Source organism: Centroberyx affinis, unplaced genomic scaffold (assembly GCF_046629955.1).
Source record: "Centroberyx affinis isolate AG114_WGS23_722 - 3 ecotype Tasmania unplaced genomic scaffold, CSIRO-AGI_Caff_v1 ptg001720l_1, whole genome shotgun sequence".
Taxonomy (NCBI): domain Eukaryota; kingdom Metazoa; phylum Chordata; class Actinopteri; order Beryciformes; family Berycidae; genus Centroberyx; species Centroberyx affinis.
The window spans coordinates 16,206-35,801 of record NW_027280128.1 but is presented as its reverse complement, the minus strand read 5'-3'; the positions used below and the strand labels follow the sequence as shown (position 1 = coordinate 35,801).

Here is a 19,596-nt window from a genome sequence, read left to right as displayed (position 1 = left end):
AATCATTTATGAAATGAGTACGTTTACTTTGATACTCTAAGTACATTTTGCTGCCAATACTTATGTACTTTTACTTAAGTAAGATTTTGAATGCAGGACTTTTACTTGTAATGGAGTATCTTTATATTGTTGTATTGCTACTTTTACTTAAGTAAAAGATCTCAGTACTTCTTCCACCACTGGTCGTAAGCTTCCAAGTGCTTGAGTCTACATGCAAAGGCTCTCCACCTCTTTTGTTTCTACAAACTTCCTAGACTTTACAGTGCAACTGATTGTGGCTTGAGGGTTGACTTGGTCTCAACTCAACTCCTCAAGAAGCCACTGAGTTTTCTGTGGTGTAGTGGCTATCACGTTCGTCTCACACACGAAAGGTCCCCGGTTCAGACCCGGGCAGAAACAACATTTCTCAGTCTGTAGCAGTGGTGCTGAAACGCCATGGCATGTGTCAAACTAAAGCTTGTTCATTTGAGCGAAGCTTCCGAAATGTATACATACGACGTTACACCGGAGACCAGTATCATAAGTCTACAGGCAAAAGCTATGTATAAGCCTTTGGTTTAAAAAGAATTCCTACCATTCAAGGTAAGAAAGGAAAGGCAACCCGTGCATATACCTAAAAAAAAAATGACACAAATGGAAAAGCACATTGCCATATTTGGAGCGGCACAGCAGGGGACACTGGACATGTCACATTATATGGTTTTGTTTTTAATCTTTGAATCAGTTCAATTGGGCAATTTTACCTTTATTTACAAAAACACTGCATACGTAAAAGCACATTGGAAATATTTGGAGAGGGGCGCACTGGACACAGGCACATTCACCATCGTTTTTGACAAGAAGGTGACAGGAGGGGCGTATTTATAGTCATTTGCATAGTTTATACTGGGAGGAGACAAGCAGGGTGAGTGGAAAGCAGTTGGATCTCAATTAAATGAGACGAAACTGGCCGAGCCATCATAGGGCTTGTTGGGGACTTTGACAGAAATGAAAAAAAGTTGATGCAAAGTCACTATTCTTTAAGTAACAGGTCTATGCCTATACAGTCCCTGTTGAATTGCTACACGTCTACATTAATTACTGTATCCCAGTTCCCAACACAATCCCTGTTGTGCTAAATTACTGCACAATACCTTTATATTTAATGTTGTATGCTGATATATTTACCTCTGTGCTCTTTAAAAGCGTACACCTGAACTCTGTATGACAACTTACCCCAAGCAGTCAGCCATGGGTTAGGGTTAACCCTAACCCTACATTAGAAACATTAGCTTCCAGTGTAAATATCAAAAACTAGCTAAGACTTTCCTCTTTTCAGTGGTTTTAATAACCAAACCAAATGATTTCTCACATAATGTTGGCTAAACAGCAGTGGTGGAAGAAGTACTCTGATCCTTTACTTAAGTAAAAGTACCAATACAGCAATGTAAAAATACTCCATTACAAGTAAAAGTCCTGCATGAAAAATCCTACTTAAGTAAAAGTACATAAGTATTAGCAGCAAAATGTAGTTCAAGTATTAAAGTAAAAGTAGTGGTTTGGTCCCTCTGACTGATATTTTATTATATATGACATCATTAGATTATTAATACTGAAGCATCAGTGTGTAAGCAGCATGTTACTGTTGTAGCTGCTGGAGGTGGAGCTAGTTTGAACTACTTTATATACAGTTAGCTAGTTTAGTCCAGTGGTTCCCAACCTAGGGGTCGGGCCCCTCCAAAGGGTCACCAGATAAATCTGAGGGGTCGTGAGATGATTAATGGGAGAGGAAAGAAGAAAAAACAAAGTTCTGATACACAAATCTGTTTTCAGTTTTTGGACTTTTTCTCTAATCTTGGATTTTTGCTGAAATATTGGATCATTTGAACATTTATTGAAATGAAACCATGTGAGGTTTAGAGGGAAAAATCACTATTTGGTGGAGCTGTTAACAACTCATAGACATCTGAAATGTGACCCCGAGTAGCATCAAAGTAGCATTAAATGGAAATACTCAAGTACAAGTATCTCAAAATTGTACTCAAGTACAGTATTCGAGTAAATGTACTTAGTTTCTTTCCACCACTGCTAAACAGCTTAGCTTATATAACTACAATGTGTCCTGTGCCTCTTACATCAGCTCTGCTTTTCGTATAGTTCTGATTCCTGAAGGCAGAAAATGTGGTGAGTGCAGTACACACACACTGATGCATAATGAATTAGACATTTTATTGACATAAGAGATGGTACAGTGATAGGTTTTCAACGAGGGGTCATCTACAACAGGTTTACAGCAACGATGCAAGAAATATTTCATTTCATCAGATGCCATGATAGCTCCCTCTAGATATTCTGTATTGCTGGCAACAGTTTTGGATATACTTCTATTTGTGTAAGTGCGAAAGACAATGCAGCTTTTTTGAAAAACGTGAGATTTTGCTTTGGAGACTTGTGGTAACTTGAGAGAAGAGACAGTTCCATTTTATAATTGAAGTGAATGCACAGCTGTGGTTAAAAAGGAGAAAATGGAATGAAGGTTCATGCAGGCACACAAGCGGATATGGCAACAGCATAAGAAATCTGTCACAAACACAACTGATACACTCAAGAAGCCTTTTCTATTGGATAGTCATAGGATGCACTTGGACTTGGACTGCAAAAGCAGGTTAGATTATATGCCATCATAGATAATCATTAACGTGACAATGTGGCACATAATTCAATAAAGCACCAACTATGGACTTAAGGGAGTACAAGCAAAACTTAATTTCAGTTACAAGGTAATACCAAATTTTCATTTGTTTATTATGCAAACTATACCATGTCACTGGACTACACTGTAAGGGCAACCTTGGTCCTTATGGCTAATGCACACACTACTGTCATTTTTTATAGTACACACAATGCCGATACTAGGAGATTCTTTTAAAAGCAGAGTATTAAAAGTTGGCATTTAATTGAATGAATACATGGTCCTGTGATTTTGGTTTGGCTTTTGTGCCACAGGTTTAGTCTGGCTCAACAACTGCATATGGAAAATCAATAAACCATCTACCCTGTATAAAATGAAATGCACTGGAATCAAAGAAAGGAAAACATTTATAGCGCATTACAGAATGTAAAACTTACTACACACATCTGGCATCATATAATACTGCAACATGAAAATCAGTGAAAAAGATATATGCAGAGGTAGATGCACGATAAATAGGAATGGCAATATAGTTATATAAAGCTGTGTACAACTATGTGCTTGCAGTAAATGGGGCTATTACAAAAGGAATTAGATGTGAAATGGTCAGCTGCAGAAGTCATTTTTTTTTTTTTAAAAAGGAGTGGCACTGATGAGCAAACACATAATAATAGCTACCATTTTTTGTGGTTTGCGTAGTGGTTCCAAAACCAATGACAGAAGGCTAGTAATTTGAAAGTCATGGCAACCTGAAAATCGTTAACTGTTGCATCTCACAAACATTGAAACTGAATCATCTGTCTGAGTCTGATGCCTCTTGATGGAGTGTGATTTGTGGAATGGATCGGAGAGATCAGTCTTAAGTACCACTGAGACAGAACCAGTATCAAAAATAAATCAAAACAAAAGCAAATATGATCAACAATTGTGAACCGTTCACAGTACGAAGAAAAAGCAATGGCTTTATGGAAATTGGGAGATTTTTTTTTTTTCCACTCAGGACAGTTTCACCATCAACCACATCTTTACGACATTAAGACATCTAAGTTAAGGATGGAATGGTGGATATACAATTTTTTTTCACAAGAAGGTAAAAATGGAAGTGGGGAGTATTGAATAATACAGGTAACTGCCAAAATAAAGGAAATACCAATAGTGTGTAGAACTCCTTTTTTCCCCACATCATTTACCAAGGAGAAATTCTATCATTTGGTGTTTACTCAATGATGGTGATAAACATCTATCACCATCATCTAATGGGTATGATCTTCTCAAACAGCCAACAAACAGCCATTATTTATAATTTAAATCATTATGATGCTCATCAAACCATGCAGTGACCACTCAATGTGGCTGAAGGTACTATGGAACTATGGTTTTGTATTTACTGACATTTGCCTTGTTAATCTGTGTGAGGGAAATGCACCCGATATTCCTGTATTGTTTGGCAAATTCCTTGTTTTGGCAGTTAGCCGTAGACGGCAGCAAATGCTAAACGTTGCTGTCTGTAAGTTGGGGTGAAGGAGAGTTGTGGGGTGGAAGGTGGAAGAGCGGGTCAGTTCTTCAGGACAGAGTCGTACACCTGGTAGACGTACTGGGAAACCTCAGGAGCCCGACACTTCAAAGACAGCTGTGGAAGGAGAGAGAGAATACAGATGGTTACAAAGGGAAAGACTTTCTTCATTCACAGCTCTTCCAGCTTTTATTCAGCAGATGCTGTTTCAATAGAGCCTAACTTCGTAGGCGCTATCTAATAGACCTTAGTCATCCTATACTGATTGTCCATTGACTCTTAGACACGGTTCCTTTCCAATTCAAACATTTAGCCAAGTTTTCATTTTGTGATTGAATTTTAAGACTTTCGGTTGGTGTTCAATAGGTGCAGGCAGAGGTGTGATCAAGTCAACTTTGCTCGAGTCTCAAGTCACTCTCAAGTCTTGAGGCACAAGTCTCAAGTCAAGTCCCTAGTCTAAACGTGGATTACCAAGTCAAGTCAAAGTCAAGTCCATGTCATTAACGTCAAGTCTCAAGTCTAAATGTAGAACAGCAAGTCAAGTCAGAACAAATCAAGACTCCAGTATCAATTTAATATCTTAAAGAAAACTAAATATCGAGGACTTTTCAATGCAATATGCTTTTAATAGGATACAAACTTGGTAAGAGCATCATGAGTTTGATTTCTATAATCAGTTTCAACTTCAATAAATTCAATCATTCCATACAAATTAAAAAAAACAGAATTTAAATTCAGTCGTCTGCTGGAACAAATCTCATCACTTTCAATCTGAGTCATTTACACAAACACAAGATCTCAAGTCAAGACTTTAGAAACCTTTTCAAGCCATCAAAGTACAAGTCAGAGTCAAGTCCCAAGTCACCAGAACCCAAGTCAAGTCAAGTCTCAAGTCTTCTCTTCATGCATCCAGTCAAGTCTCAAGCAATTAAAATTGTGACTTGAGTCTGACTCGAGTCCAAGTCATGTGACTCGAATCCCCACCTCTGGGTACAAGCATCACTATCTGCTGATTGGCCAATCTCCATCACTTATTCATTACAATAACACATTAAAATATGTGAAATGACAGTGGATGCACAACTACATTCAATATTTAGTTGTGTTAAATGGGGCAATTCCCAAACTTTTCAAAGACTTGGAAATTGTCAGATTCATTTTCTATACTTTTCTAAATCAACCTCTAAATCAGTTAAACCTTGATGTCATTTGGATATGGACGCAACTAGCACCATCTGTCTGGTGCTATCCCTTTCTTTCTTCGAGACAGGCCATAAATAAATAACCATAAAGCATGGCTGAAGACAAGATGTTAAAACCGTGAAATGATGGGAGATCCACTACCGTGTAGTTGGGGTTGCCAGGCTGAATCCGAAGCTCAGCCAAGATCCAGATGCCATTGGTGAGCTTGAGGGACTGGTAGAGCATGTCCTGGCCTTCCACGTTTCTCTTGGCAATAGTGTAGATGTTGTTGCTCTGCAGCTTCCCCGATACTGTGTCTGCAAGGCCACAATCAAGGTCTTATTATTTCAAATCAAACTTACCATCCAACTACTGACAAACAGAAACCACTGAGAAATGTTACCTTACCTCAATAAAGGCCAACCAGACTGAAGAGATTTTGGTAACACTTTATTTTAAGGGCTCCTAATTTCATACTAATTGGCAAAAGAGCAAAAGGTCTGACTTGTTGCAGTGATTACTTTGTATTTATTGTAGTGGCCTTTTCTGTAGAAATCTCATGGAAACTAATGCAAAAACTGGAAGTTAAAGTTAGTTAGCTCACTTTAATTTGGTGGCTTGTTTTCTATAAATTTAGCCTACAGTATCTAGAAAATAAGCTGTAGCAGCTCACTTTAATTTAGGTGCCTGCCCTGTAAAAAAAAATAGCAGAAATAATAGAGAAAGCATGTAATAAAATACACTTTAGTTCTGTAAACTTAATTTCTTTGTACTGTTGGGTAATGTCAAAAATATATCTAGATATATAATATATAATTACATGTAATTGCAATGAAATTTCATACATATTTCTGGCAAATTACTAGTAATTTCATATACATTTTTGGCAAATTATTACGTAATTAGTATGTAATTATTTAAAATAAAGCGTTACCAAGATTTTTATTTTTTTACTATTGCCTCCTACCGAACCCAATGCACTAAGCAATAGCAGATGTCTAAAAAGCAACTAAGGTAACTATCTACGGCTTCGGTAGCAATGCACTCAAACAAGGAAAACTTGATACTGAGACAACACGTATGACATATTGATCAACTATACAATAATGATCTAAATGCAATGGAGATATGAAAACCACATTAGTCACATTATGTAGATAGTTATGGATAAAATTAGCCTTCAAGTTCCATGACCTACAATGGCTACCTGATCCTCCATTTCATTCAGTTTCCAATGCAATCCAATTGTGTTTGGGTAACAGGCTGCTAATATCTAGTTTAGCTAGAATATCTACATTGGAGCCATAATACAAACATTGAAGCCATGTTAAAAAAAAAAGCTTCTGTGGTTTCTTCTGTGTGTTTTTGGAAGGCCAACTTTGAACAGAGGAGCAATCACTATTTTTGTACCCACAATCTAATGTATGCATGGAGCTACTACAAATTCTGTGCTACTGGGAAAAGGCATGCTCAGGGTGTTGAACTGACTCTACTGATTAGCACTACAGGGATTTCAACCACTCATGACGGGGCAGCCTTCAGCTATGAGAAAACCTGAGCAGGTGACAAATGTCCTTCTGTGGTTGTATGCTACGACATTTGGTCCTGGGCACCACTAAGACCCGCTACCATGAGTTGCCAGCCATTCTGTTGTCAGGATAACAGTGGCAGGGTTATGAGTAGCTTCTGAAAGGAAACGGTTGGAGGTCTCCTTCAAGCAGAGAGGGAGAAGAGGGGTTGGAGTATCCCAAGGTATGCATGTGGGTGGAGAAAGAATAGTGAGAGAAGAGTCAGGGAAGAGGACTTGGCATGAGATGGGGCTGGCCAAAACTCCGGTACCAATTTGGTAATTGGAAGGCACTGTTTAATGTGTTTATTTAGTTGCCATTAGCACAGTAGATGGATACTTGTCTGTTAAACTGTTTTTCAGAAGAATACAATTTTAGTTGGCTGCGATCAGTGCAATACATCCACAGTAGAGGCTAGACCTGGTCAATGTTCAAGTTTGTTTCTAAAAATTGTATTTCTCCAAAAACTAGAAATAACCGCCTTGCGGTTGTATGCCTCCGCCAATAAACTTTGTTTTATCATTGCAAGGACAGTCTTTATTTATTGAACATATATAATTAATGTGATTATTAGGTCAACTTAAAGGATTTTGGTGTCTGTAAAAGTAAGTGACAGCACTTCCACCGTTGTTGTAGAATGACCCAAGATCGTTTTCTCAGCTACAGTGGTAAGCAAAACATTATGATGTCACAGTGAAGTTGACCTTTGAACTTTTGGATATAAAATGTCATCACTTCATCATTTTATCCTATTAGACATTTGTGTGAAATTTTGTCATAATTAGCGTATGAATTCTTGAGTTATGTCCAAAAGCGTCTTTTGTGAGGTCACAGTGACCTTTGACCTTTGACCACCAAAATCAAATCAGTTCATCGTTGAGTCCAAGTGGACGTTTGTGCCAAATTTGAAGAAATTCCCTCAAGGCGTTCCTGAGATATCGCGTTCACGAGAATGGGACGGACGGACAACCCGAAAACATAACGTAAAAAATGATTTAAAAAGCAACGGTGTTTTAAATGTCTTACCTGATTTGTTTGGAAAATTTATGTTTGAATGTTCACTAATAGACTACTAACTTTCTGAAGCCTATGAAGTGATATTGGGGCCAGCCCCAGGACGAGTGAACGAAGGAGTGACGTTCATCTCCCCTGCAGCACAGACACTTCCATCTCACTATGACTCACTCACTATTTGACACAATTTTAATATTTCTTCACTAGACACTCCATGGAACGCTGTAAGCTTGCCCTATTTGCTTCACTGAGGAATACAAACAAACACATTTTCCATATACACTGATGACTTTCCTTACATGAAGACCTACCTGCATTTAGGTGGCACTCCTTTATCTGGTACTGTAGCTCATTCTCATTGGGGATGTCTTTCCAGGTAGCCAGGAACACCTGTCGCTCTATAGTTTAAAAAAAAAAAGAGAGACCACACAACCAGTGTTTAGGAAGTAACAGACACTGAGATGCAGAGTTGGCATAGAGATATTCTGGCATATTCTTGAGCGGTTGATACAGCATGTCAATACTGCTGAGTAGCTAAATATAAAGACATTTGGTCCCAATTTTCAATACTTGTATAAATCCATCAGAAAAACCTACTCTTCTCAAAGCCAATTGATGTCAGTGCCATTTCAACTGTACTTGTGATTTGCGACATGATATCTTACATTTCCAGTGATGTGACACAATCACATTTGTAGTACAAGTTAACTAATATCTCTTTAGTTAAGTTGCTTATGTTAATGAGATCAGAATAAAGACACAGATCATTTTGCAGTTATATCTGTGTATAAAACCTAACAACACTAAGTCTCTCATGAACTGCCTCGCAGATACTAAGTGCTGGATGTCACAGAGTTTTGTACAACTGAATTAAACCATGAATTAGGCACTCCGCCTGCCAATGTGAAGCCAGGAAACTTTTTTATGCTAACCTGAGCTTCAAGTTGAGCAATCTTATTTCTTTCAAATGAGGAATATTTCCATAATTAAGCAGTTTTATCCTCAAATGTACTGGAAAAAGTTATGTTGTTAGGCAAATATGTTAACATCAGCAATTTTAATTTAGTTAATAGCGTTATAATTCTGTAAATCCTAAAGTCAACCCGCCCCTTCCAACAACACTAGTTTTTCCCATTTTGTTTCTAAAGCATCTTCTGCTAGATCTCTGTGATATTTCAGTTGTATTTATCAATACAATGAGGATAGTTGCTAACCCATTTCACAAGGAGATTGTAATAAATATATGAATAAACCTTTTCTAAGTAATATTTTGACACTGCCCTTGTGTTTTGAGTAAGATGTTACTTGCCAGTGATGTGATGATGTGAAAATAAAGATGTGATGATGTTATTTTATGGTTGTGAGTGAATGCCATACCCATTTTTCCGTCCTCAACAAAGAATATGTTCAGAGGGATGAGCCCACTGAAGTAGAAGAAAGACATCTATGTTGTTCTTCACAGCCACCTGTGTGTAAGGGAACCAGCCAAAATAATTAGACAAAAATCAAGAAATACTGGCTAACATAAACTAGATAAAAGGCAAAGGACCTGCCCTTATTTCAAAGTGTTTCTGTACCTGCAAATTATTGAGTGGGTCCATCTTCATGACTGGTCCAATGGTGTTGAGAGGCAAGGAGACCTCAATGCTCTGGCTGGGCATCAGTGGAGTGTGAATGGGCAGGGGACTGGTAGGGATCATCCCAAAACTAGATGCACAAAAAAAAACCAAAATCAGTAACTATTTTGCTATATTCATGAATGGGATCAGGAAAGCAGAAAAGCAAGAGAGCAGTAACACTGTAAAAAATTCTCTGTACAGTACAGAGTTTCATCAATTGCCACAAGGGCTGGAATGATGCATGTAGAAAAACCACCCTGTTCAGTATGCAATATTCAGTTAGATGTGCATATGACCAGGATGATCTTTGTTTTAATCATGGCTAGTTTATTTGAAAAACTACACAGAACATTGGCTGAATAGCTAGAACGATGGCTAATTGCACTGACTGATCTGCAAGCTGAACATTAGTTCTCTATAGTCGGTCGGCTTGTAGTAGCAGTAGCATTCTTAACTAGCTTTCCAATTCAGAAATGCCACCTCAATGTCCACAAAGTTCTGTGTATAGATTTATGTAGTAACATGCATTTATGTGAACAGCATGGACTATTCCTCAACAAAAGGAAAATTTAATTTTTTTCCCAGGAACAGACAAACTTGTCACCCAGAAACATGTGTGTTGCCCAAACTACAAGATGAGAAAAATGTGTTACCTCATAAAACAGTTGCAAATTTAGCTTTGTGTATATTTTCAGATGTAGGTTATTTACTTCCTTTTTCCCCCAATGCGTCACACTGAAACCACAAACACCTTTGGTGGGGTTGTAGCTACCCCCAGTTTGAATGACAGGTGGGTTTTTGGTTAGACCCCACCATTTGCTGACATCAAGTACATACAGCTTTTGCAGAAAAAGCATCTTCCTTTTGGTACCTTTAACTATGTTTGGCCAACATGTATTGACCAATAACAAAAAGGTGAACGGGTATTAGGGCTGAACAATTAATCAAAATTTTATCGAAATCGCAATATGGCCTACTGCAATTTTCAAATCGCAGGAGGTGCAACATTTGTCAAAATAGCATTTTAAATGAAATATTGTGGTGCTGCAGAGATGTCCTGGCCTACACATCATATTCTACAGACTTAAGAAAACATCTTTGTTTGGTACAGATCCCCGCAAAAATCACACCATAATCATTGTATACGTTTTTCAATGAAAATGAGAATAATGATGTAAAAATTATCATTCCCTCTAATATCGAAAATCATATCGCAATTGCAATAACAGTCAAAATAATTGCAACTAGATATTTTTTCAAAATCGTTCAGCCCTAGTCACTGCACCAAAATTCTGTGCGTTTTATACATATTATTATTAGTATTATACATACATATTATTACACTTAGAATCACACAGATTTCACTATCTATTGAAAAAACAAATGTGCTAAAATTAGATAGTGAACATGCTGTACCAAATATCCAAAAAGCAGAATTTGTGAACTGGTACAGCTCTACTTCTCACTGCTCTCACTGCTTCTCACATTTTATCAAATTGATATTAGCATGGATAGGCCTAGACCTCGAACACTACAGGTCTTACTCAATGAGGAACCACAAGTCATTTGAGAACACAAATCAGGAAATTAGGACTTTCTTCAGACAAGTAATATAATCAGAACAAATTACATTTTAGAGTAATTTGCCGAACACTGGTGTGTCTGCTGGCCCTGCAAGTCATCTCACTGACCTGTTCTTGTTGAACTGGATGGCGAAGTCGGTCATGTGTTGCAGGGCCTTGTTGGTGAAGGTCATGTCCATGTACATGTGGCCCTGGCGGCGAGAGAAGGTTCCAGAGATCTCCAGCCCCTTGGCTTTCACTGCCGGCAGCCACACCTAGGAAAAATATACAATTGAAATAAATGTTACAAACAGTATAAAAAAAAAGGGTTAAAAGGTTAAACTGCATTTTCAAATAGATTTTTAAATTCCATTATTTATTTATTAATTCATTCATGTATTTTTAAATGATGTACTTATTGACTGTTTTATGGTTGTTTTTGTAAATCCCTTTTTAATTTGAACTATTTATTGATGGATTAATATTTCATTTGTAAATTCTTTTTATAATTCCTCATTTTATTGGCCATTAAAATATCAAATAATGAATTACGCTGTAATTTACTCTATTCATAGATTAGTACATTAATTTGTAAACAAATTTCTGAATGCCTATTTTTACTGTACAATTAGTTATTAATTAATGAAATGCTTTATTACTATTTCCGTGACACTTGTGGTCCTCCATATTAAACCAATGATCTGTTGATCTTTACAAATCAAGACTCGATAGTCTAACAATGGCATAGCCGTCAGTGCTGAAAAAAAAAATGTTTAAATTGAAAATCGAATCGAATCGTGACCTTAAAATCAAAAGTCAAATGGAATCGTGGATTTGGAGAATCGTGACACCCCTATTCATAACTGTAACATCTTGGATCAAGGACACATTTGCCAAACTAGTCAAATTCTTCACACACCACCCCCCACTGCTAACCATCTGCAACTCTAAAATATCACATGATTGGTTGCATTGCCTTGCGGAAAATCATCTCAATTTGCTTTTCCAGGTCATTTACCTTTGTTTCCATCTCGGTTACTTCTTTAATCTTCATCCGGAGTGTGGAGTGTAAATAAACAAACAACACAAAGCTGCAGCAAGTATACTCAAATTTGCATGTGGTAACGTGTTCTACTGTGTTTGCATTTTGGACAAGCTCTACTTCGTTATGAGTATACCGACGCCTTTACTCTGAGCAATGCAATGGAACTGTTACTGACCAAGCATTTCACATTAACTCTGGCACCACTCACGCTTTTTGGGGACACGTAGCCTCCGGTGGCGATGGCCATGCCTGTGGAAAGCTCAAACAGGTCGTTGAGGCCACTGCTGGGGGCCGCGGGGGCCGGTGTGGGTGACGGAGCGAACGTATTGGGGACAGATGAAGGGATGAAGTTCTGTCCCACCTGAATCAACCACAGCGAAAACACAAATGCAAAGCACAGAGTCTGAGCACCAGCCGCCACAATATGCTTTAGCGGCGAAATGACAACTCACTAACAACCTACAGAGAAGATGACGCAGAAATTCAGAATTTAACATTCTAAAATATGACTATAATAACTCTTAAGTGATTAGTACCAGAGGTGGGAGCAAGTCAAGAGCATCAGTTTGATTTCTATAATCAGTTTCAACATCAATAAATTCAATCATTCCCTACAAATTCAAAAAAACTGGATATAAAATTCAGTCGTCTGCTGGAACATTATCACTTTCAATCACTTTCAAAGTCATTTACACAAACACAAGATCTTTTGTCAAGACTTTAGAAACCTTTTCAAGTCATCAGAGTACAAGTCAAAGTCAAGTCCCAAGTCACCAGAACCCAAGTCAAGTCTCAAGTCTTCTCTTCATGCATCAAGTCAAGTCTCAAGCAATTAAAAGTGTGACTTGAGTCTGACTTGAGTCCAAGTCATGTGACGAGCCCCCACCTCTGGTGATTACATCTGAGGGAAAGATGATTTTTCAACCATTTTTACATTATCTAATTGGCTGAACCCTTAATCATGCAGTCACAATTTCAGCCTTTGCTTTGGCACTTTGTGTAATCCCTGTATTTACTTTAAAAGGATAGTTATAACTTTTTTCCCCCCTATCAAATGCGAGCAAGGTCAAAGGTGAGGTGTGATTTAGTGAAGTTGTGTGACACTACAGCCGAGCGTCCAGGTTGGAACCATTTGCCGGGTTAAATTCAGGACTACATCTAGGAGCATGCAGCATGCAGATGGGCGGACTGCCAAACAGAAGGGCTTGACTTACTGCTGGACTTCCCCCAACACCTCCGCCCAGGTCTCCCCCCAGCTACAGGAGAGAAGAGAGGCCCCATAGACAGCATCCAAACACCACAGACAGACCATATACAGAGACAGAGACAGAGACACAGAGACGTTCTTAGCAACTGCAACCCATCAACAGTAGCCCTCACTTCCTGGGAAAAAAAATACCACCTCCGCCTGGTATGTTAGACATCAAGGCAAGATAGTCAAATCCGCACCAATGAAGAAATCAAGCTGTTCCGGCAGCTTGGAGAAGCGGAAATGTGGACATTAATATAGAAGAAAACAAAAAGATATTGGAAAAAAAGCACAGCATTTATGCCAGAGGTAGGTTATTAACATTAACATTAATATACTGTTCATCTATCCTGTCAAGGTTCAAATTTGTTTACATTTCAAGATGCAATATTCCTTTCAATGGAAGGTTGAAAACATTTCAAGTATCCATGGGAGTATAAAGTTTCCAGTAGAGCTGAAACGATTAATCGATTAATCGATTAGTTGTCAATTATTAAATTAATCGCCAACTATTTTGATAACTGATTAAATCGGTTTGAGTAATTTTTTAAGAAAAATAAGTCAAAATTCTCTGATTCCAGCTTCTTAAATGTGAATATTTTCTGGTTTCTTTCCTCCTCTATGACAGTAAACTGAATATCTTTGGGTTGTGGACAAAACAAGACATTTGAGGACGTCATCTTGGGCTTTTTCTGACATTTTGTAGACCAAACAACTAATCGATTAATCGATAATGAAAATAATCGTTAGTTGCAGCCCTAGTTTCCAGTATTTGGTGTTGTGGTATGTGGGATAACAGAAGTAAACATCACAGCAGCAAAGGCAAAAACAAGAAAGCAAAAAATGTACTTTGCACATTTTTATGAGTTAAATTATGATCAGGGCTTATTAAGGGTTTTGCCAAATGGAAAGCAGCAATACTGTACACACTCTGGATGACACTCAATTGCTCTTTCATCGATTTCCTCAATAAATATACTTACAACCTAGAAGACAACAATGCACTCACTGGGCAAGTAGAGACCCTTGTCCCCCTGCTGGCCTGGGATCAAATCCCACAACTTTCTCTCCCGAGTTTTCCTACTCTGGGAGCCTCTCAGCTCCTCTATCTATTGTCTGTCTCAATAAAGGAAAAAATAAAATGGGGATTGGACCGGCAGCTATCCTTTAAAAGCTCGGGATTGTAAACCATGGAAAATATTGCCTGTGCTATTCACCTTATGCACCTTGGCAACACAGACAGGAAGCAGCAGGCATTACTCTGAGTCATTGCTTTCCTTGATCTTTGACAGGCGCTCACTGCTGGCTAGCCAGAAATATGATATATTACTGATATTACATCTATTGAATAAGTAAAGTATAATGTACAGCAAGCCAGTCATTATTGCATTATTAATCATGAGTTCATCAGAATTGAGTACTCAACGTAGCCATGTAATAAAATAGCTTTGACACTATGGAGATACTGGTAGCCTGTGCTTGTAGTTTTTCATAGTGGCTCCAAGGGATGGGACGATATATCGAAATTCAATATATCGCAATACATGCGATATTTGACAAAACATATCGTGGGGCAGAACAATGAATTGTGATATTAGCTCCATGTTATTCTGCTGTTGACCATCACAATTTCCCAAGCTCTCCATCCAAATTAGATTATTTGCACTTTGTAATGACATTTTTAAATTGTTGTTTACATTGTACCAAGCCAATGCCATTGCCAGGAAGATTTGTGTCTCAGAAATAAACAGAATTCTGCACTGATTTGTTGTCATTGAATTTTTATATATTACATCATCTCGTCCCATCCCTAGTGGCTCCATCGACCTCAAGCAACAGAACAAAGAAATATCTCAGGTTACTTTAATACATCTACCCTGTGGGATTGGACCCCTCTGATTGCTGCAGTATAGATGATGTATGCCCCTGTGTTTCAGTTCTCGTTTCAATTTCTCTTACCAGTCTTATTAAACTTTTCAAGGCAATGTTAGCTAGCCGACATTTAGTTGCGATTGAGATTACAATGACATTCAATACAGAAATGGGTTAGCTGGGCGTTGCACAAAGTGAATAACCTCACCTCAATATCACCACAATTCTGTGCCCTATACAGGAATTCACTCCTACTCATACACCCCTAAAAATAGTTTGAATTTTAGTTTGAAGCAGTGAAAAATAAAAATAAAGAACATATGGCAGAAGCTAACAAGTTACAAGAACAACAAAAGTGCTATCAACTCTATTGCTTTAAAATCAGGGTGAGGAAATAGCTCAGTCCTCTAGAGCAGTGGTTCTCAACGTGGGGTCTGGGGACCACCAGGGGTCTATGAGGGGCTTCCACGGGGTCCCCAGCAAATTGATGAATTGTTAACCTTCATCATTATTTCATTTACAAGAAGTTAACACAATTAGAGAATGTGGAAGAATGACTGTTCTGATCATAGTTTCTCTGTTATCTCTCTACCTACAATACAGATAGTCATGGACTTCTGGACAAAATCATATCTAACAATAAAAATATTCTCAGATTTGGGTTCAAGAGACAAAATCTTATCAAATAATCAAATGTGGACTAAAGTAGGGGTCCATGATATGAAAAAGGTTGAGAATCACGGCTCTAGAGCAGAGCACAAACGGCTGCTCACTCAAGTAAAAAAAGAAGAGATTCTATTCTATTTAAACAGTCAAAGAATAAATTACACAGAAACAGACTATGCTGGATGGCCCTGAGTCTAGGCCCTGTCTCTGTATGCATCGATATCCAGGGTTTCCCCCCGGTGCATTACTGACCCACCCGGCCTGCTTAACCTACCCGCCTGGTCTGCGCAAAGGGACTGTAGTCAGCAATGTTGTCGGGGCAGCGATGTCAACGGTGTCAATAACGGTTATTGTGCTGTGTGTAGCAGACAGCAGCTTTAGGGCCTGACCACACAGGACGCCTTTTGAAGGCTGAACAAAGGCCGCACTGCTTTTTTTTTTGTTGGAGCCCACAAAGCAGAGCAGCCCGCTGTGTTTTTGTGGTCTTTGTCACTAGGCAACCACAGAATCAGCTGACGATCAGCTGTCAATCATTCAACCAGCTGTAATATATTGTGCTGGCTAGTGTCAACATGATTTAGGTGAATTATACAATAATTATGAACAATAAAGAAACGTGATAAAAAGTTCCCAGATATTTCAAGTGCAGCCCTTTTTGTGCCCTGTTAACCCTATTTTCACAAATTTTTTGTCATTGCCAATTTCCAATATTGTGCCCAATATTGTGGACTACCACGTCTCCTTCAATCAATACTTCACAGAAAATGCATTCTTTTGACAACCCTAGTGTGTGTGTGTGTGTGTGTGTGTGTGTGTGTGCTCACCAAGCTGTCCAGGCCTCCTCCCAGCAGGTCCACCGCACCCATCTGCATGGAGGAGACCTGGGGAACGTTGACTGGGGGGCCTAAGTCCAGGTTGAGCAGGTCGCCCAGCAGGTCACCCTGGCTGGGGATAACATGTGGCTGGTCCATGGGGGCCGCCGGCCCGCCACTCACTGGGCTCTCACCTGTATCAATGCTGTCATGGGAGAGACAGAAGGCCTGGTAAGAGTCCATTACCAACAGAAATTTTTAATTTTTAATTTAAACTTGCCTTTGGCTTGATTGAAAGTTGAGGGAGTTTAGGGAACAGTCACTGGCTACATTTATGGTTTATGGTTTATGTTTAAACCCATTACTCCAATAGCCTGGTTCTGGTTTGATGCATGTAAACATTGTAACTGGGTTAGAATAAGCTGGGTAAACTCATTCTTCGATTCTGAAAAACCTGGTTAAGTTACCTGGCTTACTCCCATGTTAAACGTGTCACCGTGGCATGGAAACATCTTACTGTTTACGCTTTTGGTTTTCACCGTCTGGGCAAATTCGCATCATCATCATTTCTTTCCCCTGTATTAGAAGTGACCTAATGCACAATCAAAGATGGTAGCTGGTAGGGGTGTCAGTTTCCCTAAAAGTCAAATGACTATGAATTGACTGCAATGAGTCAAATTTGACTGAAATTCGAATATTAATAAAAATGTATATACTATTGACGCATGGAAACAGGGCGCAATGTACGGACAATGTGTTTTAAACAGAGATTCTATCTGGGGTTTATTCACAGCGTGCGTTTATTCCATTATTCAGTTTCTTGGAAGATCTGAGCTGGTGACATGCATTGAAAATACTTTAAATAGCTGACTAGTAAACTAAGGTGATTTAAAAAATACTTGCCACTGACAAGTAGAATTTTATAAACCGTGTGTGTGTGTGTCTGTGTGTGTCTGACCTGCTGTGCTGGACGGGAAGGTGTTTCCGGTGGATGCCGTGGCTGCCCTCCACGAAGGCGTTGGGGGGTTTGTGGTAGACGGAGGCCAGCGAGCCGATGTGGCAGATGAGCTCGTCCAGCAGGGTGGGCTCGATCAGGTCCGTCTCCTCGGAGATGAGGGGCTTCTCCGACAGCACCACCTCCTTGGCGGTCACCGGGTCGGTGGACAGCAGGCGCCAGTAGATGTAGCCCCTGTCGCGCAGGTCAGGGTTGTCCGAGTCCTGCGGGGGAGCGTGGATATATGGGTCAGGGGGTTGGCAAGCAGTTGGGCGGGACATGGACTTTTGTTGACTGGCCACAGTGGCAGGAAACACTATTTTAACCAGCCAACGAGAATAGGACGAAAACTCATGGTTGGTTACCTGGAGAGTAAACTAACTTACCAAACACAACCATAATTTAAGCTTTACCTGGTAGCTGATGGTAATTTCCCTCCCTGGTTGAAGGGGTGTGTGTGTGTGTGTGTGTGTGTGTGTGTGTGTCCAATGTACATATCCCATGAAAGTCTGGTAAGACAGTGGGGCTGGCTTAAACACGCATACTACGTGCTAGGGCTGAACGATTTTGAAAAAATATCTAATTGCGATTATTTTGACTGATATTGCAATTGCGGTATGATTTGCGATATTAGAGGGAATGATCATTTTGACATCATTATTCTCATTTTCATTGAAAAACGTATTAAAATGATTATGGTGTGATTTTTTGCGGGGATCTGTACCAAACAAAGATGTTTTCTTAAGTCTGTAGAATATGATGTGTAGGCCAGGACATCTCTGCAGCACCACAATATTTCATTTAAAATGGTATTTTGACACACATTTCACCTTTAACAAATATTGCGCCTCCTGCGATTTGAAAATTGCAGTAGGCCATATTGCGATTTCGATAAAATTTCGATGAATTGTTCAGCCCTACTACGTGCGATATCATATTCCACTTTTCCAGTAAACGGGAGGGTGGACTGGGGGTTCCTAACTTTGAATGGACATACATTGCTACGAGGCTCTGCCATCTGTTAAATATGCTTAACAGTGACGCTTCTCTGTTCCTGGACCTACGGAGGCGTAAGGTCCCCCTGGCATGTGAGTCGGATCCCAGTTTCCTGGGCTTCAAGAGGAAACCCAGTGGAAAGCTGGACAGTCGCTCCCCTGGCTTCGGTGGTCGGACTGGCCTGACTTGAACGACCTATGTGGCTGGGCCAAAGTTACTCTGGGGTGGGTAGGGTCTAACTCCGAGGCAGTGAAATGTGAATGTCTGACCCCCAACCTCCACTAACAAATGCCCGAGGTCACCTCATGAGGGCGCAACAATAGAGGCAACAGCGACACTGGACTGAGTTGAAACTTCAAGGGAAGCTAGCATGTCTCCCTGTTGCAGATCACTCTGTCTCCCACACAGTGTTTAAAAGTGTAGCTATAGATGAGAGCATTGTCATCTTCACTGTAAAAGCAAGATTACAGGTTTTACCAACTAAGCTGAATCTTTCCATCTGGCTTCCTGACAGTCATGCTCCTCACTGTAAACACCGTGGTCACGAACAGACAGCTGAAACCATGTCTCACATCTTGAATGGTTGCCATGCATACAGGGGGCTTTACATATGTAGGCACGACAGAATAGTGGATTTGATATCAAAAGATATTGCAGCTATTTTCTGGTCATCTATAATGCTTTATAAGCATTCTCCTGTCAAGCCAGGCATGTTCAGTCTGTGTAGTGATGATTCAGACGTGTTCTCTAATATTACAGCCGACACGCCCGATGTTGTTCTTGTCTATGAAAATCTTAGAGAGGTGTTCATTTTAGAGGTTGGCTGTACTTTT

At 39.4% G+C, this 19,596-nt stretch overlaps 1 protein-coding gene and 1 non-coding gene across 2 annotated transcripts in view; one reads left to right on the top strand and one right to left on the bottom strand.

Moving 5' to 3' along the window:
* Positions 1-325: 325 nt before the first annotated feature.
* On the top strand, positions 326-399 carry trnav-cac (transfer RNA valine (anticodon CAC)). The gene has a single exon. It is a non-coding gene; the product is annotated as a tRNA-Val (tRNA).
* A 1,808-nt stretch (positions 400-2,207) lies between these two features.
* LOC139651717 (AP-1 complex subunit beta-1-like) overlaps positions 2,208-19,596 on the bottom strand; it is a 31,221-nt gene continuing 13,832 nt past the window's right edge. The window contains 11 exon segments of the mRNA XM_071528731.1: positions 2,208-4,301; positions 5,529-5,683; positions 8,260-8,346; positions 9,326-9,386; positions 9,388-9,414; positions 9,526-9,655; positions 11,259-11,404; positions 12,383-12,535; positions 13,389-13,430; positions 16,786-16,978; positions 17,732-17,991. Coding sequence (XP_071384832.1) covers positions 4,227-4,301; positions 5,529-5,683; positions 8,260-8,346; positions 9,326-9,386; positions 9,388-9,414; positions 9,526-9,655; positions 11,259-11,404; positions 12,383-12,535; positions 13,389-13,430; positions 16,786-16,978; positions 17,732-17,991 — 1,329 coding nt within the window. The 3' untranslated portion in view covers positions 2,208-4,226.